General features: G+C 47.1%; 1 protein-coding gene across 1 annotated transcript in view; it reads left to right on the top strand.

The window, feature by feature from the left end:
* The window catches only part of LOC135371034 (uncharacterized), a 50873-nt gene that overhangs the window by 27346 nt on the left and 3687 nt on the right, over nucleotides 1-19840 (top strand). The window contains exons 2-11 of the mRNA XM_064605004.1: nucleotides 8291-8339; nucleotides 9403-9718; nucleotides 10281-10403; nucleotides 10468-10589; nucleotides 11006-11544; nucleotides 12225-12588; nucleotides 13637-13734; nucleotides 14783-16088; nucleotides 17259-18091; nucleotides 18703-19276. Of these exons, the coding sequence (XP_064461074.1) occupies nucleotides 8337-8339; nucleotides 9403-9718; nucleotides 10281-10403; nucleotides 10468-10589; nucleotides 11006-11544; nucleotides 12225-12588; nucleotides 13637-13734; nucleotides 14783-16088; nucleotides 17259-18091; nucleotides 18703-19276 (4278 nt within the window). The 5' untranslated portion in view covers nucleotides 8291-8336. The remainder of the gene's footprint in view (nucleotides 1-8290; nucleotides 8340-9402; nucleotides 9719-10280; nucleotides 10404-10467; nucleotides 10590-11005; nucleotides 11545-12224; nucleotides 12589-13636; nucleotides 13735-14782; nucleotides 16089-17258; nucleotides 18092-18702; nucleotides 19277-19840) is intronic.

Genomic DNA, 19840 nt, shown 5'->3' with positions numbered 1-19840 from the left:
TGTGTGTGTGAGCGTGTTGTCGCATGTGTCTTCTGTTCTGTATGTCTATTATTTTATTCATGCGTGATCGAAACGCTTTCAAGAAATGGAGCAGCAGACTCCTAATGGGTGTCTCTCAGCCCCCAATGATTGTAAATACACAATTTTTTTCTCTCTCTCTCAATTCCTGTTTAAGAGGTATTAAATATACTTCAGGTGTTCTAGAACATCTGCAAAAGTGTCCTTCTTTCCGGAATGACGTCGCTTCCATTGCGTTTTACTCCTGTAGGCCTTCCCGAGGTTTCGGGGCCGCGCACTCAGTCGTGCACAGGTCCGATGATGTGCACGGTAAAGATCTTGCGTGTAGTCGTTCCCACGCGTGCCTCCTTCGCTGTCCCAGCGCGTGACCTCCGTCACACTTTTTGGCGTATATATTGTTGCCGCGCTGGATTGCGAAGGCCGTAGCTGTGTGTGGGCTGGACGAACCGTTTTCCCTGGCACGCCTTGAGTTAATGTTGACACGAGACAAACATGTCAGCGGTACGTTCCGTTAGCGCACACACCTATAGATGCACGGAGACAACGTCGGTGATCGGCATTGACACACCTGGGCTGTGCGTTTGAGTAACGTGATCACGTGGGGTAGTTGGTCCATATTAGCTATAAAAGAAACGCGGCCGGAGACGAGGGACGGCAGACTTCACGCTAGTAAGCAGATGTAGCGTCAAGTCTGTCGTCCCTTGTCTCTGGCCGCGTTTCTTTTGTAGCTGGACTTTCGAGTTATCTATGCGTATAGCCAATACGATATCGCTAATTACGTATAAGAATATAGTGCGCTGAATATACGTATAGCGGGGTCTTGTGGAGACGGAAGAATGCAGCCTGAAGGATACATTTCTAACCGGAAGATTACTAACATCAGTGTGACGCTGCTGTTCTGTCGTATAGAGTAGGTTTTTGTTATTTTTATTATTATGTTATGAAGTCACTCTCCGAAAAAAAAAAAAAAAAGTTACGCGCGCCCTTTCAGATGCCAGATGCCAGATTGCCCTGCGCGGATAGGAGCCAGTTCTTACATATAGCATCACAATGGCCTGTTAGAAAAGCCGTTGTCGCTGCCACGTTCTCTCGCGAGAGAATGAAGTTTTAATGAGTCCCCGGCGGCATCTCTCCGCCCGTCGGGTCGAAAGGACAGGTTCCGTAACCTATCCTTCCTCCTCTCAAAAAGTGATGTAGCTGAGGAGGCAGCGTTCTCTCGCGTGTATAATGTGTGTCAGCGCCACTTCTTCCGTCCGATGTACTCGAACGCCCCGTTAAATTGTCACTGTATTATTCGGCAAGATTACTCCTAGGTTTGTTGAGTTCATATTATTTACGAAATATTTTTTTTTAACTCGTCGCCATAATTGGTAGTACTCCCTAAACGCCTGTCATGCGCAGTATGCACTTATGTGCGTGTGTACGCCAATGCTGTCCCTGTGGAAGCCAAATAAATTTCGCACTGTAATACATGAACACTGGTTGAAGCTGCTCCCGCAGACTCTGGTTTCTCTTGACAACGGATGCGCTCTGTTTCTATTAGCTTTAGTTGAAACACACCTTCTGAAACGAATTTACCAAATTAACCTAACTCGTCCGCACTAGAGTCACTAAATATCGTAGCTCTTTAGTGACTCTAGTTCGCACTTTATACAAGGGCAGTACCCGGACTGAAAGAAAGAGCGCACAAAGTGTGCTCTCCATGGACGTGTATCCCTTAAGCTGCACCCGTCTAGAGGGCACTAGCTTCGAACAGGCGCGACCGCCGCCATGATATAGGTACGGCGAAGTTTGGTTTCGGTTTTCGTTTGTTGCGGTTTGCTATTTAGAAGAATGTTAACGTTGAAAACGTGGAAGTTACCGGGATATGACATACATAATATTCACGCAGCACAGGAAATTAGAAACACAACGTAAATGGTGAATACGGTGAGGGTTGAAGGTCTGGATCAGGCACGACTGCATCATGGCAGCAAATTCGCCAACGACTATGGCCAACACCGCCTGCAAACAAAGCCAGAGCTCTGTGACGACGCGACGTAACAATTAAGTCTGCCAATCAGGACCGTGCTTCGGCGGCCGTAGGTATGGAGACTGGTCGCATGAGCTGCCGCTTGTAGCCATAGAAAGCCTGTGATTGGCTGAATTCCGACTATGTCCACGTGACGAGGGAGGAAGTAGGGGCTTTCTTTATCTAGGTGGCGTTGTTGTGACGCTCCCCTGCGTGTGACGTCATGTGTGACGTCATTGACGACTACTCGTGGGACGTCATGTGAATACACCCCGTAAAGAGAAAGACAACGCCACGCCAGACCACGCGGACTCCCAGGTCACTGTTGTCGTCAGAGATGCATCCTGTACATTAATAGCATGAAGCCTATATCTAAGACTGAAAGTCGTGCGTGCTTCTGTCGTCATCCAACGCTGACGTTACGCATGGCGACCAACTGGAGCTAACGAAGACCTCGAGCATTGTACAGGTTGACGCCATCTTCCATGGCAATTGTGCTCGGTGTCCTTGAACAGTGTCTTGCATCCAACGGGTTGTCTTTTTCTGATCTTGGGACAGTTGTTTACCAACCTTCTACTCTGTGGTAGTTGAAAGGAAGAATATTCCATTGCCTCCTTGATTAGTTGGAACGGACTGCTCATTGTGGATCCCGGACAATTGCTCACCGGACATTTGCTCACCGCCTCCTTCACCGCACTTATATGTGATGTTATTTCGCGTTTTTATGTGACGTTATTTTAGTTCTCATTTATGGCGCTCATATACTTGACTTCTTTTATGTTAGCTGAAGTTGGGTGTACCTCGAAATAAAATGATCGAAATCCCCGTTGCAAAATAAACTACTGTAAATAAATGTCATCTGACTATGAAATGCACAGTCTCACGCGGGAAACTGCCAACAGCGAACTTAGACTAAACTGGACATAGAAATGGACTAAAACTAACCAACGAGCTGTTTCGTCGTGTCCGCCCTGCTAAGCCTAACGGGCACTAAAATATGTTTTCGTTCGCTAAAACGACTTGGACAGACATCGAAAATTCGTGAATATGAGTGGTTAAATAGCTACGTGTTTTTAAATCTCCCCACGGCTTTTGTCTTGGAAGATCCTGGTGACGCAGGCATGGGCGTACTGAGAGGGGGGCAAGGTCACTTGTGAAAATTGTGCACTCTTTATTCATAGGTCATGATTTCTCTCAGATGTCATAATAATATGAACTTGTGAACACCCCCACAGTCTGCAGTGTCCGTCTCCAGGAAAGGAGGTGAGGTGGTTGCACGCTTTGCCCCCCTGGAAGCACTTTGCCCTTGGGAAAAAATCATATAGGAACGCCACATGGACGGAAGAATAGTCCTGACAAAGACGCTTCAGGCGTGCCTGCAATTGGACGACCTGTCGCCTCACCCTCTTCACTGGTGGATTTCCTAGATCTATTTGAAGCGACTTAAAAAGCTAAAAAAAGTTCAGCTAACATAAAAAAAGTCAAGCGCCATAAACACGTTATAAACTCACAATATCCGTGTGATGAAAGAGGCGGTGAGTAATTGTCCGGTTTTTGGTGAGCAATTGTCCGCCCCCCGCTGCTTGTACATATGTAGTATCAGGAAAGCCTGAAATGATTTTTTTTTTTTTTTTAAAGTCTGGTATTCTCACTCTTCAGCACACAGGGTTGGTTCTCAGAGTCGGTTCATACAGAGTCGGTTCGTAGGTACACATCGGGACAAGTGAATCATTACAGGCCAACCCCGCCCACAAATCTAAAGACGTCTGCAGTTGGTTGAGGCGGTCGCATACGACATCTCGGAGTCGTAACGTAACGTATACTGCGTCCGACGGCCGCACTGCTCAAACTGTTGCTTGTCCACTGATCACTGATATACCTCCGTAGCTCTTACTTTGTTTCATACTTCGTTCATAGAGTGAAGCTCAGAGAGTTGGTTCAGTTCATAAGAGTCAGAGAGTTAGATCATTAGGCTCATTCTTTTTCAATTCAGCGTAACTGAAAACAAGTGTCCACTACATCTATATAGTGGGTAGCACGCTTACGGATAATCATCCACCAACTCGTCCGATTCTTTCTTGGCCGTTTTATCTGTAGCAGAGCCTGGATGAACTCTGCTGTTTACGCGATGTGGTCAGTTCTTCCAACTACACCGTCGCTCTTGTACCGCGTGTCGGCTTAAATATGTATACGGAATCCACACATGGCCTTGAGTAGGCTTTCATTTGTGTCGGCCTTTATATATATATATATACAACGTCAAAAAGATGACGATGCCCAGCATGTAGTCCTCGCTCTTGCTCTCTATTTGATTTCTACCCATCTTCGCTCTTGCTCTGTTTTTTATAGTTATGACAAGGAGAATACAAAAGGATAAATAAAAAATATACTCAACAGACGTGGCAGTTTTTTTTTTTTTGTACCGCACGTGGGCTTATTTGACACAGGGAAACTAGATACTCCCAATATTATTTTATTTCTGTCCAATAGGAGCTGCGTATAGTTACTGCATTCAGTGGAAAGCCCGCGTACTAGAGTTTAGTATTAAATTGTGCTGGCTTCTCCAAGCACTATAATATTTCTTTATTTTTTATTTTCACTATGTATATGTATGTTATAAAGCCCACCTAAGCTGTAAAGGCTTGTTGGCCTGGCCAGAACATCCAGTGTGCATCTCCGCTCTAAGGTGGTGGCAAATAGTTTGTTTTCGGCATTAACAATGCATTATTAGTAGTAGCACAGAAATACTTTACAAATGATTTGTTTGTTTGTTTTTTTAACGGAGAACTCTGAAGAACGGTGCTAGGAAGATCGGTTTTGACATATAAAACCTCTCGCGTACTTCTCCCATATATCTGGAGTATTGTCTTGGAGTATTATATATAGTAATCAGTTTTCCGAAGATTATGTTTGCTTACCCGCGGAGATTTTAAATGTGGTTTCCAAAAGTTCGCGATTATAATAGCTTCAAAATGTGAGCTTTGAAAGGTGTGAGACCCGTGTAAGCAAAAGATGTCCTCGTCACGAATTGAGCCATACTGTAAAGGACATTTTTAGCCGGGGTCCGATTGATTTTAATTTTCCATCTTACGATTTGCTACATCCCAAGGAACACAACATCTTGACCCGATATCGGGCCAGTATTCCCAATATCTGTCCAGTATTGAGCCAGTATTCCCAATATCTGTCCAATATTGAGCCAGTATTCCCAATATCGGTCCAATATTGGGCCAGTATTCCCAATATCGGTCCTATATTGGGCCAAGATGTTGTACTGCTTGCGATAATAAGACTTATTTCCACTGCGCACCACGAGAATACGTATGTTGTGATTTGCGTGGAGTTTCTGGCTTTCATAATTAAAATGTCCATTAGTCGAAATTAACGAGAGCAACTCAGGCGGTTGCTATCCGGCCATAAGGTAACCATTTTTTTTGTAACAAAAAATCCTTATTGTATAAAATACTGGCCATATACTTAGCGCGGACACTCACGCCCGAAAAGCGCATCACCCTATCATTAATTCTGTATAGTAAACTGCTTCCTAAAATGTCTCGTTACCCAGATAGTTATTTCGCGCATTATTACACTGTGCGTATTACACTTCCTGTTGCCTTCTCTCTATCTGTCCGCGTCTGTACGCCGCTCGTATAGCCACAGTTGCTTCGTTGCGCTAACGCGGAATCAAAATATGTTTAATTACAGGATTTTAGAACACACTCGGTCGTGCGACCCGAGACCAAAATTATAAACCGGAAGCCTCGCATCACGTCGCGGGTCAGGCGAAATATAATAGCCTCGTTCTGGTTTTAAAGGGCGCGCTTAGCACAACAGAGGCTCTACTGTTCATGGTGTGGGCCACGCACCTTTGACGGCCAGGAAGTGTGGCCTGGCACAGTGTTTCTTGAAACAAAAACCTTGTAACACCTCTGAGGTCTATTGTTTGACGTAGGTCGGTCGAAAGTTACACTGACAATGTCGCGGTCGTCTCAGTCAGTGACGTAACTCGAAAATTGCGTACCAGATCGGTATCACACGGCGTTGTGGAGAGCCTAAAGGCCTGCCTTCCTGTCGACAATACTAACAGGTATAGTGCTGGACAAAAGTTTACGGAACACGCTCCGGCGCGTTCCTTCCTCAGAGTAACACGCCAGCAGCGAATGGGAACGCACGGACTTGCAAACACGTGACTCGGTTACCTAGGCAACGTCTAAGTCCGTGCGGTCTCATTCGCTGCTAGCGTGTCACTCTGAGGAAGGAATGCGCCGGAGCGTGTTCCTTAAACTTTTGTCCAGCACTGTACACCAAGCACCAGCTCCCGTGGTATATAGTGGTTAGGATGATCGCTTTCCACGCCGAGACTGGGAGGTGACGCGGGTTCGAATCCTGTCACCGGCTGTGCTGTCTGAGGTTTTCCCTGGGTTTTCCGAATACCTTCCAGACAAATATGTCGGCACAGTTCCCCTTGAAGTCTGCCCAGGACGCACACTAACCCCCCCCCCCCTGTCCCCCACTCCTTCCTGCTGTCCTCACTCCATCTGTCCACGTCTGTACATCGCTCATAGCCACAGTTGCTTCGCGGTGCTAACACAGAAAAAAGAAAAGAAAGACTGTACCAAGCTCATGACAAGGAGGTATAAGGATCTGTTTGTTAGTTACATTCTCGCATTTTATGAGTTCGACTTCAAATATATTTTCAAACTGTCAGCAAAATATGTAATTTAGTTTTTGTTACTGAGACATTTGCAAACTTTTGCTGTATAGGAAACTTTTGAATCCAGAATCGAGAAACCCGTGCGTTCTTACATAAGACTGATCTCGCCTGTGCTTCAGGCGTAATATGCGCGGCACTTTGAGCGGTCTCGGGTTATATAGTGAATCTGCCGGTGACTGCCAGGACGCGTCCCACGGAAGAGGATAGTGGATGTCAAGGAACAAAAGGGGCTTCGAGTGTCGAGAGAACAGAGATTGGCGTTGCAGTGCGTCGCACGTGCCTTCGCACGTTGACAGGTGATACAAGCACGGTAGCACAGGCAGAGTGCCATACTAGACATACGTGCACTGCAGACGTCCTGAAACCCGTACGATGACAGTCTCTGTCGAGCCCTGGTAGAAAGCTAGCGGTCTGAAACTTAACTCGTAATACTGCCGCGTCTCAGTTCCTGTACCTCCGTGTAGGTACTCGATCATCTGCGGATCATCTATGAATCTTGTCGGTGCTGAGAGGTCCTAGGACTCTGAACTTTTTAGGCTGGCAGCACTTGATTCTTGACTCGCTCTGCCTCACTGTTATCCGCCGTTATGCTGGAACGGAAGCGCTTTGCTAAAGGCGGACATGGACATCTACCGACGGAGTGTAGCTAAAACAGCCTTGTTCGATATGCTCGTCAGATTTATACAATGTATATATTCCTTCTAGGGCGGTGCGAACGGTAGAAAATGGTTGTTGGACTTCCCCTACGCCAGGTCCGTGTTTTCCTTAGCGACGGTTAACAGGGCGTGTAAGGGCCACATCATTGGTAGCGCTTGGCTGGCATAAAATGACGGCAAAAATTAATGGGGCCAAGGAATTCTCGTCGACGCCGCTTCGTTGATGGCTCAGGGAAATTCCAGCGTGCTTGTTCCTTCACAAGCAAGGGATGGATTTCGGCTATGACGGACCGTGAACTGACTCTTCTTAGCATTGATTACAACACTTCATACAGATGGTTGATGTAAATCTACTCTCTGTTATTACGCTCTGCTTTCAAGGAACACGTCATTGTGGTGGAGACATGGGGTGTTTCACCACAGGAGCTGTGGCGCCCTTCCCGTTATAAATACATATCGTCAATGTATATATACATTGACGATATGTATTGCCGACCATTTGCCGACCATATGCCGACCATTTGGTTAAGCTATAGCTTAACCAAATGGTCGGCCGCCCGTTTAACCCCAGATGTGAGCGTTGGAACATTTGCGCGGTGATTCCGGAACGCACATGGTGGGGTTATATACCCCAAGCAGCGCAACATCTTGGCCCAATATTGGCAATATCGGACCAATATTGGTCCAACATCGGTCCAATATTGGGCCAAGATGTTGTGCTGCTAGGGACGATACGCCCATATACCTGACTGCGTTGTGGTGTCTCCAGTTGCGCCCTCATAGACTACATTTTCGTATCATCTATTCTCAAGTCTAACCTTTATTGTTTGTCCTTAGCACTCTCTCATATGACATGTGAGCTGTCTATTTAAAAATGTTCTCCTTTTGCAGTTCGCGATGTGATCCTTGCAGTGCGTGTCGTCTGCACGAAGCGGCAATGGTGAGTATATGCCTACTGGTAATTGTGTCAAGGAACGAATGAAGTGGAACTGGTACTCCATTTTCTACAGCGGCTTGTTGATATTATCGCGAGCCGAAATGTCATTCCCGGACACTCACTCTATACGCTTGGGCAGCCGTGCAATGATCCTGAAAATTGTCTGTGCGCCCTTTGCGTTGGGATTTGGATGGGAGATAATCTCCCACGCACAGCACTTTCCCGTCTCCATTAACATTATAGCGCCTAGATCTGAGCTTAAGCGATTCATATAATACAACTAAAACTATCGGGTCACCGTCCTGAGTTGTTCAGCTTTCCTCATCAGTTATATTATTAGTTTGATGTAGATGCGGATATGGATCTCTACCCGAGAAACGTCATCATGACGTTGGTATAGACAGACTGAAACCGAAACAAATCGGAAGGGGAGGGCTGGGTTCCACGAATGGGCACTTGTTCGTTGCCTCCTATTGAAAGAAAAGTAGGACCGAAGGTCGCGTACTTTTCAGAGACCATCGTAATCCCCTCAAGGCCGGGGCTTTCGGACGCGACCTTGTTCTTCCCTAGGTTTCAACGTAGTTCAGCTCTACCAATTTGGTGGCGCTGTCGAACACTATGACGTCATTTGTTTACAAACAGGTAGAGGTCTAACTTGCAGCACTATAAACCTCTACCAGAGGAACGTCATCTTGACGTTGGTAGACAGACTGAAACCGAAACAAATCGGAAGGGGAGGGCTGGGTTCCACGAATGGGCACTTGTTCGCTGCCTCCTATTGAAAGAAAAGCAGGACCGAAGGTCTCGTCCCTTTCAGAGACCATTGTAATCTCCTCAAGACCGTGGCGTTCGGACGCGACCTTGTTCGCCACTAGCTTTGAACGTAATTCAACTCTACCAAATTGGTGGCGCTGTCGCACACTACGACCTCATTTGTTTGCAAATAGGTAGGGGTCTATTGTAGTTCGCTGTGAAATCTTGTCTCTTCCTCAAGCACTCTGTTGCACGCGAACGACTTGATAGCACATTATCGTAATCGAGCACTTTATTTTGGCTGTCATTCCAGCTTCGCGGACCAACCTTGGCATCTTGCCGGCGGTCTGTCCTTGCCGCATCTCTCCTGCCCGTAATACTTTTGGGCAGCGTCTTGCCTGCCGTGGACGGGGCAACATGCGACGCTGCTCACGCGGAAGCTCCGCTTGTCCTCAACTCCGATGCGGACGTCTTCCTGGGGGCCTTCTTGGAGGTGCACGACAAGTCTCCCAGGTCACTCATGGGTTGCGGACGCCCACTGGCAGCCGGTGTAGAAACTGTAGAAGTCTTCAAGTGGGCGCTTGACCTGCTGAATAGAGGGGAAGGATTCATACCAGGAATAAAGATAGGTCAGTTGTGGAACTATGTGGTGGAAAAACTTATGTGGTGTGGATGCATCAACCATTACACCGTTGTGTGGTGATAGCAGAGATGATGTTGGTATACGGTCTTGTACAGTATAGCGTCCTGTATTACGAATTATCGCTTAATTCGAAGTCCTGTGCTGACCGAAATGCATGCATTCAAACCTCGATATAACGAAACGCCATACAACGAAATTCGAGGTACAGCGAAATAAATCGTGCGTCCAGTGAGCTTCGTTATATCGAGGAAGCCGAGACTCCATTTAAATCGTACTGCGAGCCGGTGAAAGCCTCTACAGCAGTTTATTTTATTTTTTTATTTTTTCACTTTTAAGTTAAGAGGCTGCCACGGTGCGCACCACCAACGTTTGTTTGCTTGCTCGAATACTTTTACTAAAGCTCCCGCCGTGTTTCCGCACGCTTCCGATGCCGCTGTCACTTTCTCAGTGGCACTTCCGCTTTTACGGAATTGCCGCTTATACCGAATTTTCCCGCGGTCCCGTTGGCTTCGTTATAACGAGATTTCGGTGTATTTCGAATATTACAGGAGTGAAGGTCTATGACTCATGCGGACATAAAGCCAAGGCCTACCATCAGCTCAGTGGTCTGCTCCCTGTACTGCAGGAAGGTATACCACAGTCCTGCGTGGGGAATAGTAGCAACATCATTGGTAAATCTTCATTGTCGTATTCTGGTCTTAATCTTGCTAACGTGGCCTCCGCTAATCTTTTCAGGAACACTCCTCTCGAACGTGTTACATCGGGAGGAAGAAATTGCGCGTGTTTTAAGGGAACACCACATTCCCAACATCCCACTTGGGGACGATGTTGTTGCGGCGCCGGAGCTTGTTGCCAAGGTAGAGTGTTGTTCCTTTGCCTATAGTCATGCACATGCACAAACACACACACACAAAAAAAAAGAAAAGAAAAAGGTGTATGGAGTAACGACATATAAAAGTCTACTGGTACTGCTATGCCGTGCTCAGCAGTTCCTCAGTGCAGGCGGAGATTTGCGTTGTCTAAATGTAATGCTCTGAACACAGTTCAATCCTGGTAAATTATAAGTCATTGAACATCGTTGCGCAAAGTTATAATATACGCAACGTACGAATCTTCGAACAATCAAAATAGCGCTGTTCCGAAATGATATTGAAGTCGAGTCCAAACACCGCTCCCCAGACGCCGGTAGAATTGTTGTTTCCTTATTTATTCCCTATCTTTTTCTCGAAGACTGCGAACTTGCAAAAACTTTACTGTTTCTTTACTGTTTTAGGTTATCCTAAACTCCGCGTACGATATGAGGTGGGAACGCCTCGTCATCTTCCACTCGTCAGACGAGCACAGCCTCGCCGTGGTCAAGTACATCACACAGCGTGTGGTTTCGTCCGATAAGCCGTGCATCCTCAAAATGAAGACCATTCCTCACCAAGGCGACTCCGTGTCTGCAGAAGTCGTTAAAACTGAGCTCGAATCGCTCGTGTCGGATCTGGAAGACGATTCGGCCGTCGTAGTCATCGGTGATTCGCCGTGGACGAAAGCTGTCGTGGATGCCATGGCAGGAATTGTGACTTCGGCGGCACAACACCAGTGGTTGTTCTCGTGGATACCCGACGCCGAGGCCCTGGCAGGGATTGGCGCGCTGCTGAGCACGGGAAGTGGCGTTTACACCCTCGCGCCTTATCCCCCATCTGTGCAATCCTTTGAAGAATACTGGGCAACTCTTGTGGATGTGAGTACGACGTCGAGGCTGGAAGACCGTTCGTACCTGGAACTGGTTTCCGACAGGGGACTTTGCAGAATTGCTGGTGTCAAGTAAGCATACTTATTTTAGCGTGTTTGTTTGTTTCTAACCTTTACAGAACAGACCTCTCCCCGAGAAACGTCATCATGGACGTTAGTAGACAGACTGAAACGGAAACAAATCGGAAGGGGAGGGCTGGGTTCCACGAATGGGCACTCGTTCACTGTCTGCTATTGAGAGAAAAATAGGACCGAAGGTCGCGTCCTTCCAGGGACCATCGTTTTCCCACATCCAGCTCTCCCCAAAATGCACCTTCATTCTCTCAGTTCGGTACAGTACCATGTCAAAAAGATAGATAATTCATTCCGAAACACACATGGGCGCAGCCATTTTTATGACGTAGATGTCCCCTCAAGACCGGGGCTTTGAAGCGAGACCTTGTTCGCCCCCCCCCCCCCCTAGCTTCCAGCGTATAGTTCAAGTCTACGGGGGGGGGGGGTGCAGTTACATTGTAGCAGTAGTACACAGGGAAAACGTTAGGGAGGTGTTGCCAAACATTTGGGGTATGGGGTGTTGGGTGGGGGGTCTGGATAAACCATTGCAAGGGCAGGAGCTATAGCTCTGGAACATCCTGGATGTGCGCTATGTGACGCGCGTTGTCCCTGAATGTACCTCATTCTCAACCCGATGGAACACGTTAAATAACGCATTATGTGTGCATCACATACACGATGTTGATTGTATATTTTAGGTCTCAATATGGCAACAGCGCTCCCTGCCCAAGCTTCTCTCTGCACGAATTCCGCGTCAGTCCACTGGTCCGAACATCCCACGTGCTTCCAGCGATACGTGGGTTGCTCACCATGGTCCATGCATACAAATCCGCTTGGACGGTTCTGTGCAACGGACGGAAGGGATTGTGCCCCGTTCTTCGGTACTTGCCCAGGGCTCAGTTCGTGCAAGGATTTCTGGAGCCCGCCGAAACTTTCAACACCTCGTTGATGACGGGAAGAAGAGCGAGGATTTCGGACGACCTGCTCTCTGACCTGGGTGTCTCGCATCTTGCGCTCACACGCCTTGTGAACGATGCCACAGGAGGACCCGATTTCAAGCAGGTATTATTCCTCTCGGAGAGCTGCTCAAGGTGCCACTGCTGACTTAAAACCTCGTGTCTTCAAAATCGCACACATTCGTGTCTCGCACTGCATTCTCTGAAGACATTGTTTTTCTCTCCTTGACACGGAAGTAGCGTAAAATTAATTTCTAGTTCAGAGAAGTGTTACGTCATAAGGTGCGCCATCTGCCGCTCGTCCTACAGCATTGTTTCTCGAGGGTCGCACGAGGTGTTCCTCGAACGCTCCGGCGGAAGATGATGTCATGTGAGCGCGCGCTCAACGTCGCGTCTTCACGTGTACTGCTAACCGTAGGCAGTGCCGGATCCAGAGAACGGGCGATCACCCCCCACCTCCCAAAAAACGCTAGGTTAGAGTTTTTTCCCAGCTCCCCTCCCTAGTTACAGACAAAAAAAAACGCTCCCCCCCCCCCAGAAAAAAAGCTATAACAATAACTGACAGTAGGGGATAGCCTGCGACACAGTCACAGGTTATTCCGTAGCACACGACAGGAAAATACGTTGACAGTGTCATGTGGGAACTGTAGTCTGTGCGGAGTACACTACTCCCGATATTTCGGCACCATGTGAATGCTCAACATAACACGGGGTTGGAACTTCGGCTCCGTGAGTAGTTTCTACTTCTTTTTTTCCCCCCTAGATATGTCGCATGATATGTTTCCCTGAGTATGTCGCCCGTGTGAATATACGCATACTGGCAGTCTTCCTGGGCAGTCCTTCCCAGCAGCCTTCCTGGGCTTCTTGTCAATCTTACTGGGGGGGCGGAGATCGGGAAAATATGCGGGGTGTTGCTAGGAGATAGACGCCAGGGCTCGCAGTGACGTCATCTGTTCTTCGAGAATCCGAAACTACGAAGTCATGTGGGTTCTTTCTGAAATTAGTGGAAGCGCGCTCCGACGACGCTTATGTTTTGCGTACTGAGTATTTGATTTATAATTCGAAATGTTTTGTATAGTCCGGGTGGCACTTTAACGGATGCAGTGTTCCTTGTGTGAAATGCTTTATAGCTGATGGATTTTTTTTTATCGCAGATTATAATGTACGACGGTTCTGGAGCGACACTTCTTGACAGAGATGTCACTATCCTGCCCGTTCTCTGCTCTTCGCACAAGTGCGACTCTTGCATCAGGTGATGTATCTACACTGCATCTCTTTTGTTGTGCCCATCTATTGCACCATAATCGAGAGTACGGGTTAACTACGCGCAAAAGTTTCATCGCCAGGGGTCGACACTCTACTCCACCAGCGATGTGGTATAGAGTATCGCCCCTGGCGGTGAAACTCCACATTCCTCATCTTAAAAATAAAGTTGTTGGTACGTGCAAAAGTAATCATTATGGTATATGCACAATAGCATATCACAGTAAAAATTTTATGAACGAGTCCACACGAATCACCATGATTACAATGTTGTGTAGCGCTAGACGGCAGTTAGTATGTGTAACTACAATTGGATTAATTTGGATTGGATAGTTCTAGGGTGCGGCATGGGGGCCCCCAAATTAAGCTTCCAGATGAAAGTCCCTTTATGTTTGTTTATTAAGTTTTGTTCGTGCTTCCTGACGCGCTTTGCCGGAGCGAGGGTTTGCGAGGTGCGGAAAACGCGTATTGGCGCAACTTTCAAGTGCGTGCCGCATAATATCAGCCAATGAAGCAAGAGAACAACGTGTGATGCGCCGCGCGTCATTGCAATTGGGCGCGCTCCAAGCGCCGCGCGACGGCACGTGATAGCCGGTTTCGTTTCCTCACAGCGTTGTGCATTACCGAAGTAAAATGTTATCCCTAGTGGCAAATCACTTCCCACGAATAAAGTACGTGTTAAAGAATAAACTGTCCGGACCAATTACGCAAAAGTACAAGTGTGCGAAAGGAAACTACCATGACTCTCAGTAGAGTCGCGCGCGGTGGCGGTTTTAGCGCGCGCGCGGCTTTTCACGGGCTGTTTGCGCGTATCGCTGTGTCCAGTACAGCGCTGTTGTTAATAATATAATGTTGTTTGTCACTAAGCATCTACAAGCAATTAGTAAAGCAAAAGACTTCCCGCTGAAAGCTGTCCCGTCATGCCCCATTGTGTGCCCGACTACTGGGAAAGGGAATTCATTAGCTGCGTCCGAAAAAAAAAACACGTGGTTATTTTATTTAATTACTATATAATTCCACTCTTATTGTTGTCGCAGGTTTCGGTCATCCCGTCTCGAGGACTCGAGCACACCATCAGGGCCCTCTCCAAGTGTACGCAACTTCCTTATTGGCAATCCTAAGGATGTAATCCTACCTATTCTACTCCCACTCCATAACGAAGGAAGGGAACCTTACACCTGTGGCACCGTGGTCAACAGAGATGCCGTACAAGATCTCGAAGCGGCGCTGTGGATGGTGGATCGGATCAATTCTGACGGCTACATCCTTCCTGGAGGAAGACTTGGACTGCAAGTCATTGACACGTGTAGCTCCTCGCGTATGCTTACAAAGGAAGTTTCAGCCATCTTGGAACCGCTTCATGGCACTCCTACAGTTTTCATATCAACCGCATCCAGAGAGGAATCGTTAGCAGCGGCTGCAATCCTATCGCAACTGAACATCACGCTCTTGTCAACCAAAGACATTTCATCATCGCTGTCACCCAGTAGTTTTCACTACCAAATCACGCCGCCAGTTGAATACGTTGTCGAAGCAATGGCTCAGTATCTTTACTACCTCGATTGGAGGTACGTTTCAGTGCTTGCCAGTGAGTCTGAACAGAGAGCGTTAGATTCGTTCAAAAAGCAGGCCCATGGGAAAGGTGTATGTCTTGCGCACGAAGAAACTCTGACCTCGCAGACTGACGTAGATTCTTTGATTATCAAGCTGAAGGAACTGTCCAGCACTGGTTCCCGCGGTGTTGTCTTGTGGACAACTGAGGAGGACACGCTGAAGTTGCTAAAGGCAATGAAAAGAGCAAAGCAAAGTGGTAAACTTAGACCCGCGGACATCATACTGCTCCATGGTAGTCTCGAGCCTTTAGATTTTGAAGACTATGAGGATGAGCTGTTGGGTGCCGTATTGCTACAACCAAAGTATGGCAAAGTTCCCGACTTTGCGGCCTATTTTGAACGACTAAAGCCGTGGGAAAACAAGCGCGACAAGGTATTCAGCGAAGTGTGGGACGAGTACAAGGAGTGTTCCAACGACTGCACGGTGAAGTTTGTTCCGAACCACTCGGTTGTGGACTCCATGCAGGCGGTGCTGTCTGCAGCTACGGCCATCAGGAATCTCCGCATTGAGGTATGCGGAGATTATGTTGAGGACTACGAGGCTTGTTCTGAAATGTTGAAGATGAGAAGGGATTCCATGGTTGCCTTGGAGCGCCACGTTGGGCTGTCTACCACATTACGAGTTGGAGACAAACAAGACACCTTCACGTTCACCAAAGACAGGCACGGCAACACCAGTGTGCAGCTGCTGAACGTTAGGAGGTCGGAAACGCGGATCACTCTGCAAAAGGTACTTGCAGTTCGGGTTATTACTGTACAATCCCGTTAATTCGAATCTTAAAGGGAGCATCATGGCTCATTAGGCCTTGCCGCACGCTGTGCAGTCCAGTTAATTAGAACCTGAAGGGGACTGAAAATTTGTTTAAATAAAGGGGAGAGTTGGAACTAAAGCGAGCATCATGGCTCGTTAGGCCTTGCCGCACGCTGTGCAGTCCCGTTAATTCGAACCTGAAGGGCACCACAAATTTGTTCGAACTAATCATCACGGCTCGTTAGGCCTTGCCGCACGTTTGCGGTCACGTGATGCGGGTAATATAAGAGGATCACTCATTTCAAAATATTCATTCACAGGCAAGCATCGAAACATCGCAGAGTAGAAAGTACTCTGTTGCCTCTTCTTCAGCCGCGACTCAATGAACTTCGTTCGCGATGTTCTGCCCAATCCAGTTGCGGACCCGAACGCGAATATCGCATACCCAATTCGAGAAAGTATCAGCTGTTATCCATGCCTTTTTGTTGGATGTGTTGTCAACAGGAAGAGTCTTCTTGCTTTGCTTACCACGAGTGAGCAGAATCGCTCCGCGCACATTACGGTGATTCTTTCCTCCTGCACAAGTATCCCCTATATAAATAATGATCCTATAAAGTAATAAGTAAACTTTAAAAGTAAACGTGTCCCTGACGCGACAGCCGGCACGCTTCTCGGCAGCGACGCGCGTAGTCGTGCGCGGCCGAGCGATCTCGTTCGAATAAACCGTTGTGCACGCTCATGCGCTCGAATTACCAGGTGTGTCCCCCCCCCCCCCCCACACACACACTGAAATACACGACTTTGACGGGACCAGAGCACCAGTTCGAATTACCCGAAAGTTCGAATTAACGGGATTGCACTCTGTAAACCAGAAACATTGTGTTCATTTGATAGATATTTTTACAAAAAACTATGGGCAGTACCTCAAACTATTGATAATTAACTATTAAAAGTTAGATTTTAGGTAATTAGTCAACTAGTAGTAATACTCTCTTTGACAGAACGTCTGCCCTGCCATATAATCCTGCCTGCAAAAATGGCGCATGTGTTGCTCTGATAGCCTTTAAAAAAAACATTTCAAATTAAAAAAAAAACAGCATCTTGCATGTGTCCTTCACTTTTTACCTGATTTGCTGTTGTTCCTTTCAGGTTGGAAGCTTCCACAAGGGCCATGTGACAGTGGCAGTCCCTGCCGTAACGCACGGTCATCACGGAGAAGAAATTCCCATCAGTGAGCTCCGTTCCGAGTGCACTGCATTGTGTAGCCACTGCCAGTACCGGCCGCTTGACTTTTTACTCATTCCATCACCCGACAACATGTACCTTGCGGCCACTTTTCCGGTTCATAAGCACGGTGAAACGTCCCCGTTCATCTGCAGTGAAACTGTTTCGGACGATGGCCTCTTGTACATCGAATCCTTCCTCTGGGCATTAGACCAAATCAACAGGAGCCCCTCTGTCCTCCCCAGCGTGAAGTTGGGTGCGATCGTCTTCGACACATGCGGAAGCCGCGAGAAGACCTACCGTGACGTGTCCAACTTTGTTAGCGAATCCTTAACATCGCTCAAATCGCACGTGAAGTTGCCTCCCATGAAGCAGGTCTACGGCTTCGTGTCTGGGGGGCAAACGGCAACGGTGGAACCCGTCGCTGATATCATGTCCGCATTTGACGTCCCAACTCTCGTTCCTAGGGACCAGTCGTCTACTCTGGGAAGGTATTCGAACGTGCTGCAAGTGTCCCTACCAAACGATGTCGTAGCGGGTGCAGTGTTCGAGACGCTGAAATATTTCAAGTGGAGCTACGTGTCCATTGTGTACGATGAAGAGCACAGAGATACGTACGAGCAGCTGAAGCATAAGGTTGAACAAAGGGAGTCGGATGTTAGATTCAGCATAGCAGTCAGAGCGGAAAAGCCTTCCAATCATGCAGCCTATGCCAGAGCCTTGGGACAACTCATTCGAAAGAAGAAAGATGGAGCAAGGTATGCGACTCTCTGCTTCTCCGTGCTGTATTAGTAGAGCCTGAAGTTTTAGGGATTAACGCGATTCTTCCCTGAATTTGCACCCCGAATTGAAAGTTGCATCCTTAGGGTGAAACCCAATTTTTACCCTGCAAACTGCCCTAACTGACATGTCTATAGGAATGCACACTAAGTTGTTTGGTGGAAAATGCAGGTACATCACCGTTTGTACCAAACCAGTACAGTTAATTTGAGTAACTGAACTAATAATGATAAACCAGTGTTTATCCATTTGATCAGAGCTTGTTCATTGGAGATGCTACCTGGAGATGATTCATCATATGCAGCATGACAAAGTCCCTTAAACAAAAATATCACCACAAATAAGCCCTCACCCATAGGAAAAGTGCCCCCACCCCCCCTTTCTTGGAACAGTGATGACTGCAGCTAATAAGTTTCACATCAAAGGCAGAAAAACAATGTGCCAAAGCTGACATGTTGCATACGTTGTTAGCTTCGTTGATGTACGTGTACCAATCTGACCCGAGGCATCTAGGTGTTATACATGTATGCCATGTTGTTAGGAGTTCTTCTAAAACTAACTCTGCTTCTTTTTTTTTTCTTTCTAAAAGGGTTGTGGTTCTGCTGCTGAACGACAGGCATGCAGAGGCCCTCTTTGCGCAAGCCAACCAAACGCCGTCTTGGGGCCTCACCTTCGTAGCTGTCGGGCTTGTCGATGTCCTGTATCATTACCCGACCCAAACGACAAGTTCCATCTCCATCGTTCTGTCGTCCAGCGGAGTTCCAGAATTCAAGGAACACATGCAGTCCCTGAACTACCGCAACAATGTTCGCAACCCGTGGTTCAGGTCCTACCTGGAGCAGAAAACTGGATGCCACGGAGCTGATTCTTGTCTGAAGGTCCCTCCCACACATATCACTGCAGACACCGTCTCTGTGCCGTCCACTGTGACATCCGTGTATGCACTTGCTAGTGGTATTGACCAAGCCAGGCGGGTGGCATGCCGTGGAACTCACTGCCCAGATGCTGATGAACTCAGGGAACAAGTTCTCAACCTCACCAGGAGTGTTCATATCACAAGATACGACAAGAGCGTGTTTGCATTTGAAGGGAACCACGGGAATGGAAAGTTGGATGTGGTCTATGTACAAGACGGCATTGAATCAAATATGGCAACGTTACCTGTAAGTTGTGAACATTCACGTGAATGCTATCTGGAGTGAACAGCACTCTGTGCTTATGTAGCTTGCTTTTACACTCTGCTGTGTGGTTTTGAAACGGACTAACAGATACATTTAAAGATTAGGCAGTGGAATAGCTTAGCTAGCTGCAAGGTAATTCACAAATATCGCTTCCCACTTGCATCAGTAGGTAACTGAAATCCTTTTCAAAACCTGCTGGACATGCTTGTTCAGTAATGTATGGTAAATGCAGCACGGTAAAAGAAAAAAAGTTTTTAAAGTTTTTTTTTTTTTGCTTCCACATTATGCCACCTTTTGACAACCCCGTTAAAAAACAAAAATAATTTTTACCAAATTTTTTAAACTATTGCTTTTTGCAACTAATGCCATTGTGTTCACAAACTTTCTGCAGGAAGCACTTGCATTTTGTTTGAAATATTCTCATTTTCCAAGCTCTTTTAAGAATATTTGGGAAAAGCCTATGACCTGCCCATATTGGTGTAGTTTACTGTAATATGGTGTGCACAGACAAACTCAATGCATTTTCCATCAAACAAAAAACATTTT

Source organism: Ornithodoros turicata, chromosome 10, assembly GCF_037126465.1.
Source record: "Ornithodoros turicata isolate Travis chromosome 10, ASM3712646v1, whole genome shotgun sequence".
In the NCBI taxonomy this organism is placed as follows: Eukaryota; Metazoa; Arthropoda; class Arachnida; order Ixodida; family Argasidae; genus Ornithodoros; species Ornithodoros turicata.
The sequence above is the reverse complement of the archived record's forward strand: the minus strand, read 5'-3'. Positions and strand labels throughout refer to the sequence as shown.